Source organism: Sinohyriopsis cumingii, unplaced genomic scaffold, assembly GCF_028554795.1.
Source record: "Sinohyriopsis cumingii isolate HCF-2022 unplaced genomic scaffold, ASM2855479v2 utg000426l, whole genome shotgun sequence".
NCBI classification, from domain to species: domain Eukaryota; kingdom Metazoa; phylum Mollusca; class Bivalvia; order Unionida; family Unionidae; genus Sinohyriopsis; species Sinohyriopsis cumingii.
Window position 1 is genome coordinate 4,380,319 of NW_028315897.1, and position 22,293 is coordinate 4,402,611.

Here is a 22,293-nt window from a genome sequence, read left to right on the forward strand (position 1 = left end):
CACTTTATCTTACTTGTTTCCTTACTGTAGCTGCTTAATATTTAACAATTTGAAGGTCTGGTTAAATTGCTTTGATGTTGTTGCCATTTTGGTTTCTGGCTACTTTTCTCTTATAAAATGACATATTTTCCATTTTTATCACTCATAAGATCATGTGTTCTACTTTGTTTCCTCATGTACCTCTTGAAATAAAAATTACCTGACATCCAAATGATGTACTTGTCTTATGGACACTATAAGACATTCTTCTGTTTAAGCTGTATTCTCAAACTTGAAGTAGGAGTTGGTAAGTGTATTTTACTATGGTACCTACACTACAAAGTATAAAATTAAATGCACTATTAAACATTAAAGACAATCTTCTGCTCACATTTCACATCAACAATGCCTATCTTGTTCTCACTTCATTTTTGTTCAAAGTTAGGTTTTAAGATAGTTGATTTTGTGGCTTCTAAACACTTCAGTATTAACTAGAAAGCTGGCAAGCTACAGGTATATTTGGTCATGTATTAGTAAGAAGAAAGAATTGAATAATGCACAAACCTGGCTCTGGCAGCTTTTTGCGTTTCTCGGTTAGCAAATTAAAGTATTCTCCTTCAGCTGCTTTGATATCATCCAATGTAAATATGTTTTCCCAAAAAAATTCCTCGTTTCTATCACATTCAAGCGCCTGTTTGATAATATCCAAACCTTGAAAGAGAAAGATTTATAGGTAAAATGTTGTGCCTCGATTCTGGAGATAACAAATCATGCAGACAAAGACTCATCCACTATACTGCTTCAGAATGAAAAGTTAACAATGTTTATCAGATGCAATACAATTATATATATATATATATATATATATATATATATATATATATATATATATATATATATATATATATATATATATATATATATATATATATATATATATATATATATATATATATATCAATAGATTGTCTTTACCAATGAGAAAAGAACATTAAATATTTCTATAAACTGACAACCTGATAAAAAATCTATATCTGTAAATTTTGACAAGATGACAATGTTAAAGATAACATTACTGTAAGCCTAATGTGCTTTCATTAACCACACATCAGAAGATTAATAACTGTTCTCTGACAGTCTTAATTTCAGTTTAATGCTAAATGAAATAAAACTACAAATTCAACTTCTAAAAACTTTCCTATCAGTGGGATAAACAAGGTTTTAAACTACACTGTTCTAACTTAACTGATATTTCAACATACATTTTTATACTTTTATAGCTGCAACTAGGGTATGATAGTTTGTATCCCTCCCCTGTGGTTTATTTAAGGTGGTCACAGGTCAAATATAGAATAAATGCAATTACAAAGAGATGTCGTAGAATAGAATTTGACAAATGCTTACAAACATAATGTACTCTGTTCTTTGATCACCAGTTAACCATCCAGTAATTTGGAGCCAGTTTGAATGTCCCAAAAGCATGAGCATTTGCTTTCATGAGTCTCAAATGTAGCTATAATGTTGTGATGATGTGATTACCTTTGCTTTCAAAGAATCTACTGAAAATGCTGCTTTAAAAAAAATCGTAAATAGTGCAGACGTCCCTGGCGAAATACAACACCATATGCATAGCCTTCTGACAATCCTGCTATTGCCATGTCCATCATACTCTTCTCCAAAAGGAACATGTAAGATGTTTCTGGTAAAGTTGTCCTTTGGAGAAGATGGCAAAAAGCTGACTGCCGAGTCACTGCTGCATGACATAATTCCATGTTACATCTGAGATTGGAAGTCCACTCTGTAAACACACAAAATAAAAAGATCATATATAATTAAAACCAGTTTGTGGCAGTTTACAGACACTGCACACAACTGTTTACTTCATCATTATCTATAGAAATATTCACACCACCAATATATTATTAGTTCTACATATCTACATCTTATCCACCACCTTAACAAAACTGACTGAAGATAAAAGGATCTTTCAAATGTATAAGAAGTGTATGTATATACATATATATACACATACACACACTGGTCCTGTTCTTATTATGTGGCCTTTTCAATTGAGGACTAAATGTTTTGTACATAAGTGTATAGAATGTACATAGTACGGTAGTAAGAAAGTTACATACAACTTCAAAGCATTTAACATCTTCATTTAAAAGCAGCATTAATGATTAAAATGTTCTTGTCTTAAGAACAGACTTATTTCAAATGAACAACTGAATAATTCTTTTTCTCGACTTAAGAATGAAATGCAAGTGAGGTATATTTATCATGCAAATTGCAGAAACATTCAAAAATGTCATTTAAATCTTGGTACATATACAATGCTCTTTCCATTTACTCCATTTTCCAATGCTGATGAATATCCTCCTTATCTGTTACAAAAAATGTATTGGATTGGAGCCTTTCCAACATGAAGCGATTTGGGCCCCACACACCACCGCTAAGGATGTTGAGTCGAATGACTTTAACTTTTCTTTTAAAGTAATAGGTCTCCATTTTCGTGATGAACTGTTAAAGTTTTCTAATGATTTTTTCCTTTTTTGCTAATGGTACAGTACTGCAATTGATTATGAAGATGAAACTTTTGTGGACAAAATGCCTAGTTTATAAAGGAAGTGATGCATGAGTTGTCTCATGATTTTCTGGTCTTTGTCTGGTACTCAGTGCTGTTCAAGGTTAATTTCTTCCTGTGTGCTAATCCACAAATCTATTTTTAGCCCATGAAGACCATTTTGTAATCCTGGCATTTATAGATAATTATATATTAACCTTAGTGGTACACTCAAACCTGACATTGGGAAATAGACATCAGTAGAGATAATCATGTTACTTACTGTACCAATCAAATATTGGTTTCGGACACATATTAAAATAAAATGTTGCCACTTGTGAAGTGAAAATCTTACATTTGTGCACAATTATAATTGCTGCTGTTTGCATTTGAGGGGTGGACTTTCTTGGGGATACTTTTAAACAGGAACTCTTCAGTGCCATGGAATTCTGGCCATAAAAAGTGGGTGGACACCGGTCAAAGAGACATTCAAGAGGGGGGCCACTGTATATAAAGGCTTCTAATGTTTTTTGTTGAACCCGATTGTTTTAACAGGGCAAGGGAATTATAAAAGCATGAAAAAGACAATGGTACTGACCATGAATAATACAAAATATTGAAATATGTATTTCATGAACTAATGTGTGAGAATATATGCAGGTTCCTTTCTGGATGTGCCGTTGCATGGTTATCATTATCAATTTATCACGTATTTCCCTTTCAACTTTTTTATTGTAAAAAATATATTTTCTTACATTAACATTTAGTTTGGAATATTAACCTGAAACAGTAGTTTCTTGTGAATTAAACAAAATCAAATTTAATATTAGTTAACAGGCTCAAGTCCATGAAAATGTATAATGCTTACATAGCCGACAAATTTGGTGAGTTTGATGGTGAACTAGCTCAAAAATAGTATTCTGTTATGGATAATAAAGGTTATTTCTGTTGCTTAAATCTTATCTAATTAATGCAAGCCATACAGGTTAACAACCCTGACAGTCTGTATTAAAACACATTATGATTTGTGGTGAGACAAATAAATGTGAGGATAATGGATGGATGGACAAGGACATGGAAAAATTATTTTACAAATATTCAAAAAGATAAATTGTAAATAGCAAAAGGCACATCTGGACCAACAGCTTAATGTCTAACAAGTTTTATAAAAGATATTTTGAATTGTTTGGGAATGATGCTCTTAAACTGAAAATGTGCTTGACAGTCTAATACACAGATGGCAAGATGGAATCCATTTATACATCTTTTGTCAACTTTTGTTATGTTGGGGGTGAAAACAAAATGTCACCAAAGTACTATTGTGAAGTAATCAATCCATAACAGGCCTGCACAGGGTTAAACTACTGGTATTAAACAGCTAAGATTCCAATGATTTCATAAGTTTTGACTACAAAACACTGCATTTGCATCATTTTTTAAATCAGTCACAGCTCCTTAAATGATTATATTTACTGTCACAATAAGATGTCATATCCTCTCAAGTTTGGTTTTCACTATGAGTTTCCAGTGTTTCACCATTCACTGAATGTCTCTTATACATTCTTAACTTTAAAACTGTTGGAAACACCTGGAGATTTGAGGGATAGATCCTTGCATACCAATTTTAAGTTACTTTATACAACCATACAAGAAGCTAGCATTTATATTAATTTTAGAAACATTTTCTTGGACACTGTATGCATTAATGGACATTTCATCATAGTAACAACTCATTTACCTCTCCACTTTGAACAATATTTGAAGTGTCTTTTGTGAAGATAAAACAACAGAAACAAAACTATTTCAGCCTTTAGAAACCAAAGCTTAATGAAAGCACTATATGTATCAGAACTGTTATGGAGGACAATCTGCAAATATAGTTGCTTAGTAATTTAAAACTTTTCTGTTAGTCATATGGAAATGGATAATCAATGCACACTTAGAGAACTACCTTTGTTTTGCTGCATTGTTGCTGTGTATATACCAAGTTCTGGATGGTCTGATGGAACACCCATGACAAGCACCTGCAAGAAAATAATATCCTTCATAAAATGCTGGGTGGAGATGGAAGTTTACATGCAGTGATTTAACCTAACCAATTAATAAATAAAAAACACAGTATGGCCACATGTATATGACACTGTATATGGGTGTTTATTATCTTTTGAACAATAGCTTTTACAAGTTTTCAGTCATATCGCTATGTCTGAATCCAGGACAACCAGTCTTAACACTAACCTCTTAATGCTGAACGCCAAGCAAGGCAGCTGTTAGTACCATTTTTTTAAGTCTTTTGTATGACTCGACTGGGGTTCAAACCTACAACTTCACGCATCCAAGGCAGATGCTCTTACCACTAGGCTATTGACACTGTAAACAATCATTGAGCATATTTATGGATGTATGTATGTAGAGAGAGAGGAGGGGTATTCAACATAACACCAGTACATGCCTTAAAAAGCCAACCTAATTTGGTCAAAAAATATTGAAAAAACTAACCAATTTCATATCCCTACTTGTACTCTGGAAGCTGATGCTAAATTCAACTAAAACAAGATGAAGAAGATGGAACAAACATTAAATCTTGTCTTAGATATAAATATGACATTTAAAATGATGTCTCATTATTACCTAAGTATGTTGAGTGGTTGGCAGAGTTCTGTATTCAAATCATATGAAATAATGTATGACTATTTATCTCGGATTGCTAATTTAAAAAAGGAAATGTTATCAGAGCAACTCATTGATCTTGGTGCAAAAATTAGTTTACCTTCTTTTATTGAGAACTAAAGTGATTACTATCACTGGAAAAGATCATAACACAGGGCCATATAGTAACATTTTCATATACTGGTCTGAGTATATTATTCCTTTTCTTAGATTTACATAGAATTTACCTTTATACCATATGCTGTATTACATACCGCTTATACTAAATAAACCTTATAAAATAAACTAAGAAGCTGGAGTCTTGTTTAATTCATTATTTAATTTGACATGTCATACAACTGAGTTAACTATTAATAAAGTACAATTATTGGGCGACAATACTGAACTTTCCACCAATGAGATTCACTCAATATTCATTTAAACATTCTTATTTGTAAAAGTTTAAACAGTAACTTGCAAATATCGAAATACGGGTAATGAGTATATTACGTATATCGTGTTACGAGGTATGCGGCAGCCTACGAATAGCTTTACGTAAATTATATACACGGCGGCAGTGCTTATAGTCTTTCCAGACATGGTAAACGGCAGCTGTTAGGTGTTTTAAAGGACGATTCAAATTGTTAATATAGGTTTTAAACTAGAACAACATAATCCATGGGAAAGGAGTAATTTGCTAGAATTCTAAAATATTTCCTCTTTCAAACGGCTATGAATAAAATCACATTTTGTTTTCTTTAAGAGACCATCCATTTCGGGTGGGTGGGTGGGTACGGATGAGATGATAATTTATAATTGGCAGCTGTTTGGTACGTCTATAATACACACATTGGTGTAATCTTTTCAAGAAATTGAAATACAAACCTGTTCGCTGCTCTCACTGCGTAACTTCTGGCAATGTGTACTTCCAGAAGTACTGGGCACGCCAGTGTTCATTCTTGATGATCGATTTTCATCTTTTGACGCCATATTTACAGCTGCTGAGTTTGGTTTTGTGTGTGATGTCATGACCACGTGACACACTTTTTGGAAGAAATTACGCGATTGGTTCCAACGATTTCGCATGTTCATAGTCTGGAAAGCACCTCACACGTGTGGCATAGGATGAACCAAACTCACTGTTTTCGAAATATTGTACAATATCCATAAATTACCCACGGGTATCATTGTACACAAAAATATGAAACCCAAGTACATATATTTAATAATAAAAGGATTTATACAATTCAGTGACACTTACATACAATTTTGTATTTTGATCTATGATAGCATTTTTAATTTTAGTTGATTAAGTATTTTTTACATCTTTAAGTCAAATACATGTTCTTTAAATTTATACTAATATAGAATTTTTAATTTAATATTAATATAGAATTTAGTCTAATATATAACTTATAACTTTAGTCAAACATAGAGTTTTTAGTTTAGTCTAATATAGATTTTTTAAAATTTTAGTCGAATATAAGATTTATTTTTAGTCTAATACAATTTTTAAATCTTATCCTGATTTATACTTTTTAAGTTAATCTAATATAGTATTTTTAAAATTAGTATAATTTACAATCTTTAATTTTAGCCTTGTATATAGTTGTTAATGTTTGTCTAATATAGAATTTCATTTTTAGTCTAATACATAATTTTAATTTAGTCTACTAAAGCAATTTTAAAATTAGTCTGATATCCAATTTTTAGTCTTAGTTTAAAATAGAATTAATACTTTAGGCTGCTATAGAATTTTATTTTTAATCTAATATATACTTTTTATTTTATTTTCTCAACAGATTATGTAATTTAATCCAATGACTAGTTTTTAATTTAGCTTAATCTAGAATTTAAAATTCAGTCTAATATAAAACTTGTAATTTTATTGTAATATAGACTTTTTAAGAAGTCTAAGTCTGAATTTTGGTCAAATTTATTATTTGTAATTTTAGTCTAATATGGAATTTGTTTATTTTTATTTAATATGGAAATTTCAATTTAGTCTAATATAATTTTTTTCAATTTTAGCTAATTATATAAGTTTTTCAGTACATGTATTATTATACTACATTATTTGTCAATTGGTTACTATAAAAGATTTATAATTTTAGTCTAATATATATGTCTTAATTTTAGTTGATGTAGATTTTGTTAAAACTTTTAGTCTAACAAAGATTTAACAATTTTTGTTGATTTTAGACTATTTTTTTTTTAGACTTACATAACAAATTTAATTTTTGTCTAATATATAATTTTTAATTGAGTTGATCGATTTTCTATTTGCTTCTTAGTAAAATATATATTTTAATTTTAGTATAACATGATTTTTAATTTAAGTTTGATATAGATTTTTCAATTTTATTTGATCACAAAATTTTTGCATTTTTGTCCGATGTAGGATATTTCAATTTATTCTAACATAGAATTCTTAATTTTGATCTAGTATAGAATTCATAATTTTAAGCTAATTTAGAATTTTTGATTCCAGTCTAATATAGAATGTTTTTACTTTGTGTCTAATATAACATTTTACTTTTGTCTCATATCAAATTATTAATTTAGGTAATATACAGTTCTTAATTTTCAGTATGTGCCCTCCCCAAAATATTCATATCTTACAACATGTTTGTATAATATTTTATGAAATGAATATTTTCTAATTTTTTGCCATATGTTGATATGGCCATAAAACACTTATTATTATTATTATTATTATTACTAGTAGTAGTAGTAGTAGTACTATAACAAACCTTACACTGTCTATGTGTAGTTGTGTTGGTAACATTTGGCCAGTAATTTATATATGTTGAGGCTGTTGCCATTTTTGGTAGAGGGCACCTGTGTTGTGTTTGCATTTATGTAGTCTGAAAAAGTGTCAAACTCATATTAGCAGCCACCTCTGTATACATGTCACCTGTCCATATTGCTGGTGTATATGTTGTTGTTTTTCTTTAAAGCTTTGCTTTAGACTTGTATGTGTTTTGTTAGATTGTATTATCGTTGTCTTTTGTGTGTTACATGTTGTGTTTTATGTCTCTCACTATTACAGTTGTCTTATGGATGTTATGTTTTATGTCCATCTCAGTTATAGTTGTCATGTGTGTGTGTCACATACTATCTTTTATATCTGCATTATCTGATTATAGTTGTCTAATACATACTGTGTCACATGTGTCATGTCTGTCTCTATTATAGTTGTAGTGTGTGTGTATGTGATGTATGTTGTCTACCTTCATTATAGTTGTCTTGTGTGTACGGTGTGTCACATGTGATTTGTCTATCATTATTATACTTGTCTTGTGTGTGTTTCAAAATTTTGGTGTTTTACATCTCTCAGTATTACAGTTGCCTTGTATTATTTGATTATTGTTGTCTTATACATGCTGTGCCACTTGTGTCATGTATGTCTCTATTATAGTTTTTTTGTGTGTGGTATGTCACATGTATATTGTATATATGTAGTATAGTTGTCGTGTGTGTGTTGTGTGTCACATGTTTTATGTCTGTATTTATAGTAGTCTTTTGTCACATGTTGTGTTTTGTCAGTATTATGCTTGTCTTGTGTGTGTGCTGTGTTACATGTTGTGGTTGATGTCTATATTTTAGTTGTCTTAAACATGCTGTGTCACATGTTGTGTTTGGTGTTTGTGTAATAGTTGTTTTATGTGTGTGCTGTGTCACATGTTGAGTTGCATATTTATTATAGTTGTTGTATGTGTGTGCTGTCTTACATGATGTGTTTAATGTTTGTATTATAGATGTCTTATGTGTGTGTTGTGTCAGATTTCATGTATTTAGGTTTTTTATATATAAGTACATGTCTCTTTATTTTTTACTACGTGTTGGTCCTAAGTACAGTTATTATTATTATTATTATTACAGTATTGAGTCAAATGACATAACTTATGTGGTCTGTGTTTAGCTACAATCATATGGTAAAATGTGGCCAGTAAATAGAATATATTTGGACTGTTAATATTCTGGTAGATGCTGCATATGGTTCCAATGTTTTGCTTATGTATGCACCTGAATAATGTCAAAAATGTATAAGCAGTCACCTCTGTTTAAATATCACCTGTTCATACCAGACAAATTAACCAAGTTATTGTTGTTGTTGTTGTAGGGTTTAATGCCATATTTAAGCACAATATAGGCTATACATGGCAGCCAGTATAACTGGTGGAGGAAGACCTCTGGAATACTCTGGGAAGAACCACTGACCCACAAGAAGCTACTGGAAGGCTTTCTCACTTACCCATGTTATCCAAGCCTGAGACTCGAACCCACACAGCCCGAGGTGAGATGGCAGTGATCCATAACACTGAGCACTTTAGACCACTCGGCCACTCAGGGCCCCATTTAACCAAGTCATATCTTGTTTGCTATATAGACCCTTACCCAATTTTGTTCATGGTCACCTGATATGGTCCTATATAGTCAGCCTAAATGGCCCTAAACAGTCACACTAAATCAGGGTTCATACAGAATTCTGAGTGATAAATTCAAAGACTTTTCCCAAACTTTCAAAGATGACAAACTTAGATTTCCAGACCTATTTTTGCTAAACTTTTGTATACAAGTTATGTTATATGAGAAAACAATGAATGCAGAATGCTACAATATTGTTTATTGATGAAATTCAAACTATAATTAATCAAATGAAAGAAACTGTGAAAACTCAACTACATCCAAATCTAACAACCTTGGACAATTTTATTTGTGATTGTGGAAAGAAATTAAAATGTTTGGGTTTATTTTGAATTTCAAAGACTTGTAAAGACCCCAGGGTAATCTGCTCAATTTTCTCAAACTTTCATGGCCTTGAAAATGCTACCTCATTTTTCCCAAACTGTCAAAGAACCTTCAAAGGCCATAAGGATCCTGTAAATGGTCATAAACTGTCACAATAAATAGTCCCAAACATCTAAACATACCATCTACATTCATATATAAGTCATATCCATCTTCAGACTCACCCAGACTTGCCATTGCATCATAATTGGTCCTAAATAACCACCCTGAAAAGTCACTTTAAATGGTCCTAAACAGTCACACTAAATGGTCCTAAACAGTCACACTAAATGGTCCTAAACAGTCACACTAAATAGTCTTACATATACCCTATATACTCACATGTCAAATCTAACAACAAACTGCACAGACCCAGATATACCATAACATAATGTGCCAGCAGATCACAGTCTATGCACATTGTTTGGATTAATTAGTAAGACAACAGACCCAGATATGCCATAACATAATGTGCAAGCAGATCTGTGTTTATGCAGATTGTTTGGAGTAATCAGTAAGACAATCACAGAACCTGATGTGCCATAACATAATGTGCCAGCAGATCTGGGTCTATGCACATTGTTTGGATTAATTAGTAAGACAACAGACCCAGATATGCCATAACATAATGTGCAAGCAGATCTGTGTTTATGCAGATTGTTTTTAGTAATCAGTAAGACAAACACAGACCCAGATATGCAATAACATAATGTGCAAACAGATCTGAGTTTATGCAGATTGTTAATAGTAATCAAAAAGACAAACCTAGAATATAGTTTGATGTGACATCCACCAATCTGAGGAATGCATCCACTATGTCTTTAGCGTTCACACTCTTAGCACGATAAAAGGTCTGGCGACTCCGATTTCCAATCACATTGAACCATAAAAAACCGCACCATCTGGTCGATGACAGGCGCATTTGTGTCTTTACCAGTATAGCATCTCTCCACTACAACACTCAAGCACTCCAGATCCACATAGATGATATTCAGGACTTTCATCTTTCGCTGCACAGAGGCAAATTTGACAGTGTTTTTGCCAGGTTCGAGCATGATTATGCTCTGTAGTTTCTCACTGATACCTCAAAAGTCTTGACTGCTTGGGGGGGGGGGGGGGGCAAGTGGCCGATTGGTCTAGAGCGCTCTCCGTTACAGATCACTGCCATCTCACCTTTGTCTGCGTGGGTTCGAGTCTAGGATTCAGCTAACTTGGGTATGTGAGAAAGCTTGCCAGTAGCTTCTCGTGGGTTGGTGGTTCTTCCCGGGGTTTTCCCTGGTTCTTCCTCCACCATTGATACTGGCCACCATGCATAGCCTATCATGTGCTAAAATATGGCGTTAAACTCAACAACAACAACAACATGACTGCTGGGCATATCTTGTGTTAAATACACAGATGTTTTGTGCCGTTTAAGCAGCCCACCACCATCTTAGATCCATATATTGTGTGATACAGAATCTAAGTCTTTCATTTCACTAAAGAGTTAATTTTGCATTTGGGAGTTCGTAGCACATGAACACGTTAACAACGATACCTCCTAGTTCAAGAGTTTCAGATTTCTTCAGTGCAGCTTTGGTCACTTGCAATGGACACTGGACACTAGATTTATCCAAACCTGAGTTTACCCAGATGGAATCAGGTCACAATTAGTACTTCCAATTCAGTACCCATGAACGTAGTTCTAGTCTATTTTTAGGACATTTTTTCCTCTCATTTTGATGGTCATATAAAAGGTACATTTATGAATTTTTGGCAGGGGTTTAAAGGGTTTTGTTTATTGTTGAGAAAATGAGCTCAGGATGTGGTTTTCCATGTGTATTTCAGCGACAGGGCACAATGAATAATAAGGCCTTGGTGATGAACTGGAAGTGAAATCTGTGTTCTGTTTACATGCTGCTCTGTTGACAGTCCAGCCTCTCAAAAAAATGCAGGTCAACCTTTGACAAGAACTTCACCGTGAAGTCATCTTTGAAGGTATTTTAGATTAAGATATGATTTTTATTGATTGTCACACAATGGAAAGGTCAGTATTGAGAACTATATATAGAGAACATATAGGAAAAATAATAGTGTTCTATGGCCTGTCAGTGCAGTATTGGAGTAAAGTTTAAATTGGTATAAAATCTATATTAATAATGATAGACGCATGATATTTGAATATGTCATGTATATTGACTTTGAAAAATAAGAATGAAATAAAAAATAAAATATTAATTTTTATTTTTAAAAATTTAAATGAAATTTAAAAAAAAGATAATACCCCCCCCCAAATGTACATATACAATATTTTTAGGAATGATATTAAATGATATCAGCACGTATATATTCCTACACCATATACAAGCTCCAGTGTTGGATATTTGTCAGAGAAAATATCTTTGTAAGTCAAAATGAGACCTTCATTTAAAATACATGAAGACAAAATTCTAGTTTGTATTGGTCATTCAAACTATTTATTAGGGGTCCAAGCAATTAATTATGTGTTTATGATGGGGTCACTTCCCGAGTAACACATCTGCTGCTTGTATTACCTTCAGTAATTGTTTATAAACGTAGTTATAAGGTATTTAGTGAGAATACAGAGATGAAAACTTTATTCTAATACCTACCCAAGTTCTCTACTAAATCATTTTAAACTGTCCGAGAATGAAATACAGGTCAAAGGGATAAAATATACTTTCTCCAGGTATATGTACCCTTGGATGTAAAAACCCCACCAAAATGATGCAAGATGAATACAAAATGCATTCCATTTTATTGTTCAGTTTGGTTAAGATTGATTGGTGTAGTGCAGCATTGTGGCCTATATGATGTTATGGGGATCATAATGGTCCATCTTGCTTTATGCATTATTAATTACTAATAATATTTGTTAACTGACACTTTTAAGATTACATAATAAATATTCAAACAGATTATTTCAATGTAACTTTGTGCAACTGATTACATATCCCACATGAACAAATATCCATATATTTTAGAATGTTTGGGATCAAAAGTTCACATTCAGTACATCATATAGGCTGACATTGTATCTATAGTGAATGTGTAAGGCACATTTCTGGCTGTGTGCACTGAAAATATCCCAGAATGTTATTTTCATCATGAATATGCCTATTTATGGCAACATTTCAGTTTAATACTTTTTCAGAGTGTGGTATTATAGCATCAGCTGATATTTGATTCCATTGAATCATTGAGCTTAATAATTGGTAACCAACACTCTTAAGATGCACTATAAATGTTCCTTAAAAATGCACTATAAATGTTCAAACAAATCATTTAAATTATGTCTGCACATTTGATCTTAACATGTACATTGCATATGTCTCACAAATGCAAATTTCCATCCTTGTTTACTAGTTTTGGGGATCAGAATTTCACATTTAGTTGATGATATAGTTTTTTTTGGTACCTATAGTCGATCTGTGTGACCATATTTGGCTCTATTCACTTGCAATATCCAAATATTTTTCCCCTCATGAATAGAACTGCTTATAGTCATATATTTGTATTTAGTACATTGTCGCTTGACTTTCCTTTACACTAGTATGTACTAATGTTCGCACCAATGATCAAACCTCACCATCCCAACATTGCCTTAAATTGTATGATACGTAGTCTACCTGATTAGTTATTTAACCTGTAAATGGATACATATGCTTCTAGAAACCTGATTTATTTTTAGGATGAATTTATCACTTTAATAGATGGTCATTGCTTCACATTTCTGAGTGCCACTCTCTCAAGTTCAATATTTTTGTCCATGCTTGTAACCTTAATGTTATTTTGAAATCACCATGTCTAACACATTTTAACTTCAGTTTTACCTACATCTTACTGTTTTCTAGAATTAAGTGAGACATGTTCTATCTTTTCAGGTCTAACTTGGTATCTGGAACAAAATGTTATAGTTTGATCAGCTTGGAAGCTCTCCAGTAGCCTGATGGTGTTATCAAGGTTTCATAAGGACATGTGCAGTGTACTGCCATAGGTGACCAAGATTAGTTCATATCACTACACTGATATATAGCACCTCAAAGACATGACTTAGGTCTTCATGAGAGAGATTAGCATCATTTTTCATTAAGATAGAGCCTTCCTAGAAAATGTATTTTCCTATCCCATTGTTGCCTTTTCAAGTTAATGACATTGAAATGGAATGCATTTTTGCTATAAAACATGGCAGTGGTCACATCAGAACTTTAAATCTGAGTGCGCTATCAGTTATACAAGCAACTGCCTAAGTACCTGACACATAGCACATGCCATTGTTTTTTTAGTGTGTAAACCTAGATGCATCTTGTCAGGCATATTGTGGTTTGCTGCCAAAATCACTATGAGCTATGTTGCTCCATTACCCCTGGGAAAAATGTTATCAGTTGTACAGAACCAGACTATCATTTGTTTTAGATACTATTTATTGATCAACTTTGCTGTCTAAAATTGTCAAACTGAGTTTAAAACTTGCATGAAAATTAAGTTTTTCAATACTATTTAGTTTTTAAAATTGCAATTTTTTTTTTTTAAATTTTCAATAAAATTTAATTTATCAACAATTTTAGAATTCAAATGCATTTCCAGACAGGCCCTATCTTGTGTTACAATTGTATTTTGACTGCATTGACAAATTCCAGTAATTAAGGAAGATATTGCAAATTTAGTTTTGGTTTCTCAAGAGCACTTGGATCAAAACTGGCACCCTGTGGAACACCAGCACTACACATGTTCTGACAGATGTCACATGTCTTGTTTGCAAGGAAATTCAAAAAGACTTCATGTATAAAGTTGAAATAGATGTGGCATGCAAATATAAGTTTGACTAAAATTGACCATAAAATGTGAGCCTATCGGGAGTCGGGTCACAATTAGTACTTCCATTCAGTACCCATGAATGAAGTTCTAGTGTATTTTAGAGCATTTTTAGAGCATTTCTTTTCCTCTTATTTTGATGGTGATAGATAAGGTACATTTATGAAGTTTTGGTAGGGATTTAAAGGTTTTTGTTTATTCTTGAGAATATGAGCTTAGGTTGTTATTTTATATGTGTATTTTGGTGAAAGTACACAGTGAGTAATAAGGCCTTGGTCATTATCAGGAAGTGAAATATGTGTTCTGTTTACATGCTGCTCTGTTGACAGTCCAGCCTCTCAAAAAAATGCAGGTTATCCTTTGGCGAGAACGAGAACTTCACCGTAAAGTCATCTTTAAAGGTATTTTAGATTAACATATGATTTGTATTGATTGTCACACAAAGAAAAGGTCAGTAATGAGAAACAAATGTAGTGAACATATAGTAAAATTAATATATTGTTTGTCCAGATGCTATTTTTGGGGCAAGTATTGGCTGTCACGCACCAGTTATAGTGCAAACAAGATTGCCCACTCAAACCAACGATTTTCAAGATTCCTCACGTTGATCACTGACCTGGGAGGCGGCCATTTTTGTGTTGCTATGTAACTGATCCAATAAATGGGTGATAGAGAGGGAGAGAGATAAACACTGACCTGGCCACATCTTTCGAGAGTCCAACCCTATCCTGTATTGGTGTATTTCTCCAACATTTCAAGAACCTTTTCAATGCCTCTGCCAATTTCATAGCTGATGGTGCTGCTCTCTTTGCGTTTCAGGATCACACGGACACCACTGTGAGTCCACGGAGTAGCAGTTTTGAATCCATCTTTGTCACGACTAAAGAGCATAACTACGAGCTTTGAGATCATTGTCTGCTTTGACCCCAGTATGACCAAAGTTTAACAAAAATGCTGCTATTCCGGGAATTGAGTCTGTTAGCAGTTACTGAGAGTCTTTCGCTGGTTTGTAGGTGAACGGAATAATGGCCAAATGATTTTCCAACTCACCAGTTTGCTTCTGAAATTTAAATTCGGTCACTCGTGATTGTTGTGATCCTGCCCGAATATATTCAGTTGCGTTTGTGCTGATAGCAGATGCAGGACAACCAGTTTGTTCTTCATCAGCACGAACACTATCATAATCTTGTCATTTCTAGGGTATTCGAGTATTGTTCGTGCACGCACATTTTTTAGATATTTATATCATTGGTGATGGTGGTGCCGGTAATAGTTATTGATTCAGCACAAAGGTGTGACTCAATGATACTAGCATGTATATGTATACCATGCTGCTGTGCGAGGTTTCTTAGCTGCAATGCGGCAGGCGTGCTTATGTGAAGGGCAGGGACAAGTGCTTTCCTAATTAGGATATTGTGTAGATGGCTTGTTTGACTTTTGGTATTGTGTCAGAATCAAGAACTGTGATCACTTCATTCCTGATGATTATTTTTTATCTATTTCTGTTCTATTGTTCTTTTGTTTTGATATCCCTTTGTGAAGGTACACGGGCGGCAACATGTTTATGTGGTTTTAATTTCTGCCTTAGTAAATTAATAATATTACCAGACAGATCCACAAGGTTGGCAAGGCTGGTTACATAATTTGATCCGATGCCAATTTTCAGGTCGGATGGTGACCACAGACCTTCAGGTAGTATGTGCGTGTGTATTCTGCAGTACTCGCATTGGCATTATCTGCTGCAGATATTGCATTTTCCAAAGAAGGTTGCTTTGAATTTGTTGCGTCCCAATACCACGATGCGTTTGCCTTCCAATACCATGTACTTCCTATTTACTACTGTTTATCTATTTGACAAAATAATTTAATATTTTTTATTTTAGCAGCACTCTCTGCTTCTACTCATCATAGCGAACACAAAGTTGTAAATCAATGCTTGCCACGATAATTGACCACGCATATCTCTGAGTAAAAAGCATAATAATTTTTCGGTACTGAAGTGAGGATATGTGACTTCATTCGACTGATGAGAGGTCATTATCTTTTCCTCAGTGCACTTAGTGTAAAAAATGACCAAGGCATTTTTTTATTGCTCCATGTTGAAACATAAAGAATATAAAACTGACAGAGCTATTCCAAGCTCTTTTTTTCAAAGACGTCAAGGTCAGGAACGTGCATTGAAATCAATATCTTTGTTGGGTCTGATAAACCCTGGTCTGATTTTATTTTGGAAACACATTAAACGTTCATTTCAGAAGATTCAGTATCACTTACTGGCCATCATGCCAAGGTATCCACATTAAAATTGCAATGTACACAGAAGCTACTCAAAGTCTTTGTTAATAGGTACTCTGACTGTGTCTGAATAATACTCTTCTTCTAGCGAAATCTTATTATTCATTTGGGAAGAGTGCAACATTATTAACGATCCTATCCATTGCCAAAACCTGTCATCAGACTTAATCTCAGAACCAATGACTGTCAGAACAGCGACCTCTTTATCAATCTAAGGAATTCATGTATTAATAGGCAATGATCTAAATGGGTATTAGGTCGTGTTTAATCCACCTGTAACTGAAACGTCTGGTTGGAACATAAACTTAATTAAATCGATATTGAAACCGCTAATTTATATCCTGCTTGTACAGTTATCAGAGCTATGTTTACTTCAAGATGTTCTGTATCTTAATGCATTACACGTTATTGGTGTACAGGGCAAGTAACATTATCACCAAGTATCTTATTCAGCGACATGATGATATTTCATATATATATATATATATATATATATATATATATATATATATATATATATATATATATATATATATATATATATATATACAGGCAAGTTGCACCTCCCAAATATTCTCATGGTAATGACTCCTGATCTATCTATCTGTTGGTGTCTCTGTCAGTCTGCCTGCCAATATATCTGTCCATCTATATATATATATATATATATATATCTGTGTATGTCTTTGTGTGTGTGTGCTTGTACATGTGTGGGTGTACTTGTGTGCGTTCGTGGGTCTGTGTATTTCTTCTCAAGATAATAGGTGAAAAGTAAATATTTATAACTTAACTAACTAGATGTAATCCTGTGTATGGTTACAATTTAAAAAAAAAAATCATTGGTTACAATTTTTAAAAACAAATATTCATTTTTTGACACCAGTCATTACGACAAAATCGGGCTTAAGTAGAATGATTTGTAGACAATTTACTGCTGGGCCTCTGAAGGTATGCCTGTATAAGGCAATCCAGAAGGACAGATTATAAAAAACACCTTAATCAAATAAGACCTATGGTTTATTTGAATATGTTAATTACAATAGAATTAATTATGTGTTACTTGTGTTTGCGTATGCAATCTAATTTCTGATTTACTTAATTACATATTCATTATAATATAATTGATTCACTTTGAATGTCAAGCATAACATAGGGACCGCTCCGGTGGTCTAGTGGTTAGAACGTCCGCATCGGATGCGGGAGGTCGTGGGTTCGATTCCCGGTCAAGTCATGCCAAATTCGTATAAAAATGGTACTAACAGCTGCCTCGCTTGGCACTCAGCATTAAGAGGCTAGTGTTAGGACTGGTCAGGATGGTGTCAGGATTATTTGACTGGGTGGGACATCATACTACACATCTGCGGCATGATGCCCCAGTGCTAGACATCACTATAAACTGCCACACTGCAGACATCGGAGCGATATGACTGAACAATTGTTAAACCTACATTACAAATCCAAATCACACACACACACACATGCACATACCATAGGAAGCATTTCGGGGTACAATGAATGTTACAAGTATTCATAAAATACAGATTTCCTATTCAAAGTATTAACCGGAATGGAATTTTTTTTTTTATCAATTACACATTCATACATTTTGGTATCACAATTGTATGTTCATTATAAATAGCACAGTTCAGTAAATATAATACAGATTTCAGATACTCAATATAGGAGTATATAATTTGGTGGAATAATACACACTGCATGAAGTTAAGACACCCGTAACACCATGTACAAATATGACCAATCATTATAGTCCCATGTTTCAGCTGGTATTTTTTTGGACTTGTTGATGCATGACGTCACATTCAGCAAACTTGTATGTATGGATTGTAAAATATGAATAATATATGCACGACGGTAATATTATCTAGATTTAAGTACAACACATTAGCTGTGATCATTTGTAGATACACTGCAGTATACGTTAATAACAAATTATATTTAAATTGAACAAAGGGTGCTACTATTGTCAAGCATTTCAATCATAATCAGACATGTTTATGTAATTAGAATATATCCACATTTTCCACCACTACACTACATTTGATTAATGTTACACATTATAAAGTCATTTCTTAAATATCAACCTTTAAGTTTGTGTCAGTTTTCTAAACTAACAAAATCACTTTTCAACACCATAAAACCCCTAATTAATAATGTAATGCAATCTAACTACTAATTATTAATGTACAGATTCCATCAATACTAAGAACTGCAACAAACAAGATATCTTAAATAAGCATACTTTCTAACAATATGAGCTTCTAAAATAAACAGTTTAATATTTCATTTATTTTATTTACATCATGCACATATCTTATTTGGGGAATTGTCTCGTCCAATTTTGTAATGATCTCTTCACTCTGTATGAACCATCCAGAAAAACTGAAAAGAAGGAGAATACATATTCAAGAGTATGACAAATCATAAAATAGTTATTATTCCCATTTAACAACTACAAAAGCACAAATACAATTTGTCTGTCTTATTATATTGGAACGACTTTGAAAAGTTATTTGATATGCCCATACAACCCAAATAATCATATTTTGTGCGTATGGAAGTTATTTGATTATGTAAGACAGAGTATGACATGTTGTCTTTTTCATGTTTGTGTATATTTAGCTCCTTTAGATGTATAATTTTCTAAGGCAGGATTGGTCATATTTATTTTATTAGTATTTTCATAAGATATTGAAAAGATAGGTCACAATGACAAGCATATCAACTAACGAAACAGAGTTGACCAATCATGCGAATAGAATCATAAATATTTCATCAATGCAGATGTGTTTGTTATTATTTGAGAATATGCTTTTTATGTAGATTTTATAATTGTTTCCAATCCCACAACGCATTATATTACCATTATACATGCATGATTTCATTTACTTCCACCACATTTGCAGCGATAGCCGAAACTCCAGTGTGAAGGATTCCATCCCTGACACTTGGTACACTGAAACAAGAAAGGGAATAGTTTCTAACACAGACCTTAATAGGTCCAACATTGTTGATTTTACCTATGAGTATCTGTGTGTATGTGTGTGGGTGTGTGTATGTGTTATAGAGAGAGAGTTTGTCCGTTAATGCTGACAGGCGTAGTATAACTGGAAGAGTAGTTTTTAATTGAAAGGCAGAGTCGATAACCCATTTAGATGTGGGAAAACGCTCGAATACACACAGCGCTTCAACAGCGATATGCCACATATCCGGCAGGTCCTCGTATTTCCCCTTTAATAAAGCGACGATAAAATACTCAGTCAAAGCTATCATTTCAAAAATGAACAACTGTATCTGGCGGAACAAGCCTTTATGTTCTTCCAACTTGAGGATGCCAAAGAAGCGCTAGCTTGGCTTTGTCATCATGAGTAAATCAAAATTGGACAATGGATGAGGCTCTACTCTAGATAAAATTTGCTATGAGAGCTGGATAATTGAGGACCTTTTCATTTTTGGTACGCGATTCTCATCTGTACTGTGAAGGCACGCAACGAAACACCCTTTTTCCGATCCATTCAGGATGGGATTCCGATGGTTCTGAATGCAGTTTTTACAGTCATCATAGCCAACGGCACTGAAGTCTATGACTTCTCTTTTGCATTTAAGTCACCTGTGACTTTGATAACTTTAATATTATTGAGATGTGTTTTGTAATGTCAGGTTGCACCGAATCGATTAACCTGTCTCTGAAATTATAACGGCTGGCCATCTCTAGTTAACTTTAGCGAAGAATGTTTCACTGTGACCCCACATGTATTTCTTATTGCTCTCTTCATCTTTGCAAACTGGTTTTGGCTAAGGTCAAAATAAACTTTGTGATATAGCATTGTATCTAAATGTACTTTATAAATACGAATTTGTAAAAACATTTAAAATTTGGAAAACATAACTAGGTTTAGAATGGCGCATCAATTAATCGCATCCGATCACACGAAACCTCCAGCAATAGTGTATAATTGATATACGACCACAGCATGTCATAGGCTGATATGCCATGATTTATTTCGAAATCATGCGACAATTTATTTGATCTGTTCCTGATGATCATTTAGCAGTGTCACAACTCTATGATCATTAACTCTGTAATAGAAACATGCAAAACCAACAGTTCTAGCAAACTAACAAAAATAATGTATTGCCCAAATAATGCATAGCGAAGGATTGAAAGACACAAACATTATTGTGAATTAAGTCCTAAATTAATCTAAATGTTTTATCACAAGTCTGAAATCAAAAACGATCCGAATGAAGTCAAGTAGTATTGAATGTTCAGATAAGGCTCAATGATTTGATGCACAATGTCCCAATAATCATAACGGTTGTTCTTAAATCCAAAAGTAAATCAGCATTTTGGAATTATCTAATAAATAATTTAAATAAATAGTTCTAGTCAGATTATATCTGAGCACAATTTAACTTTGCTAACATATTCCCAAGTAACGATATTAAGCAATAATTAAATATTTGTTTACAAAATCTTTTTTATACACAAACTGTCACCTAACCTACAACGCAGCAGAATGTTTTGGAAACCTGAGCATTTGTAATAGAAAATACAAATCACTAAATTTAAATGTTAGTAAACAGTAAACATTTTGTTTACCACACGTAATCACTGCAAAAGCCATGTAGACAAAAAATACCTATGGTCAAGTAGGCATCAACTGTACCCTCAATCACGGACAAAGGTCAAGCATTCCTTATGAATTATATATATATATATATATATATATATATATATATATATATATATATATATATATATATATATATATGAGAATAGTAATGAAACTTTCGACACTCATAACTTATCTAATATCACTTTCATATACATCTCTTGGCCGTTACCCCGAGCCATATTTTGAACCCCCCCAAAACACGTGCTTTGGTGCACAGACATGTATTACTTATTGGCCATGAAACCTTTTCAACGTTGCAAGAAAAGACAGGTTGATTAATGTCATGATCCCATCAAGGCAATACACGCACTTATGTACCCAAAAACTTGTAATTATGATATGCTTGTCATCATGGCTTTGTGACACAACATACATATCGCAAATCTGACAAGCGTTCGGCCGTGTAATGGTCGAACCACAATCACTGGTACTTTCAGTGTGGAGAAAGAAGTGTACGCTTGTGAGAATATATGGCATGGTAATGTTAGAGCAATAACT

General features: G+C 33.2%; 1 protein-coding gene and 1 long non-coding RNA gene across 2 annotated transcripts; both read right to left on the reverse strand.

Moving 5' to 3' along the window:
• Positions 1 to 1,524: 1,524 nt before the first annotated feature.
• LOC149774102 (uncharacterized) lies at positions 1,525 to 4,566 on the reverse strand. The gene is made up of 2 exons (XM_089945773.1): positions 4,497 to 4,566; positions 1,525 to 1,777 (listed from the first exon to the last, which is right to left on the reverse strand). The coding sequence occupies exons 1-2, from the start codon at positions 4,558 to 4,560 to the stop codon at positions 1,536 to 1,538; spliced, it is 306 nt and encodes a 101-aa protein (XP_089801899.1). The 5' UTR covers positions 4,561 to 4,566; the 3' UTR covers positions 1,525 to 1,535.
• Positions 4,567 to 18,097: 13,531 nt separating this feature from the next.
• Positions 18,098 to 21,833, reverse strand: LOC149774103 (uncharacterized). Its single transcript, XR_016416966.1, has 2 exons — positions 19,980 to 21,833; positions 18,098 to 19,498 (listed from the first exon to the last, which is right to left on the reverse strand). It is a non-coding gene; the product is annotated as an uncharacterized LOC149774103 (long non-coding RNA).
• Between the last annotated feature and the right edge of the window lie 460 nt (positions 21,834 to 22,293).

Bases quoted from the DNA above. Each gene is read 5' to 3' on its own strand.
- LOC149774102 (XM_089945773.1), bottom strand. From the start codon at position 4,560: ATGGGTGTTCCATCAGACCATCCAGAACTTGGTATATACACAGCAACA. The intron at 1,778-4,496 runs GTAGTTCTCTAA...GTGTGTTTACAG, and splicing joins AACAATGCAGCAAAACAAAG to AGTGGACTTCCAATCTCAGA.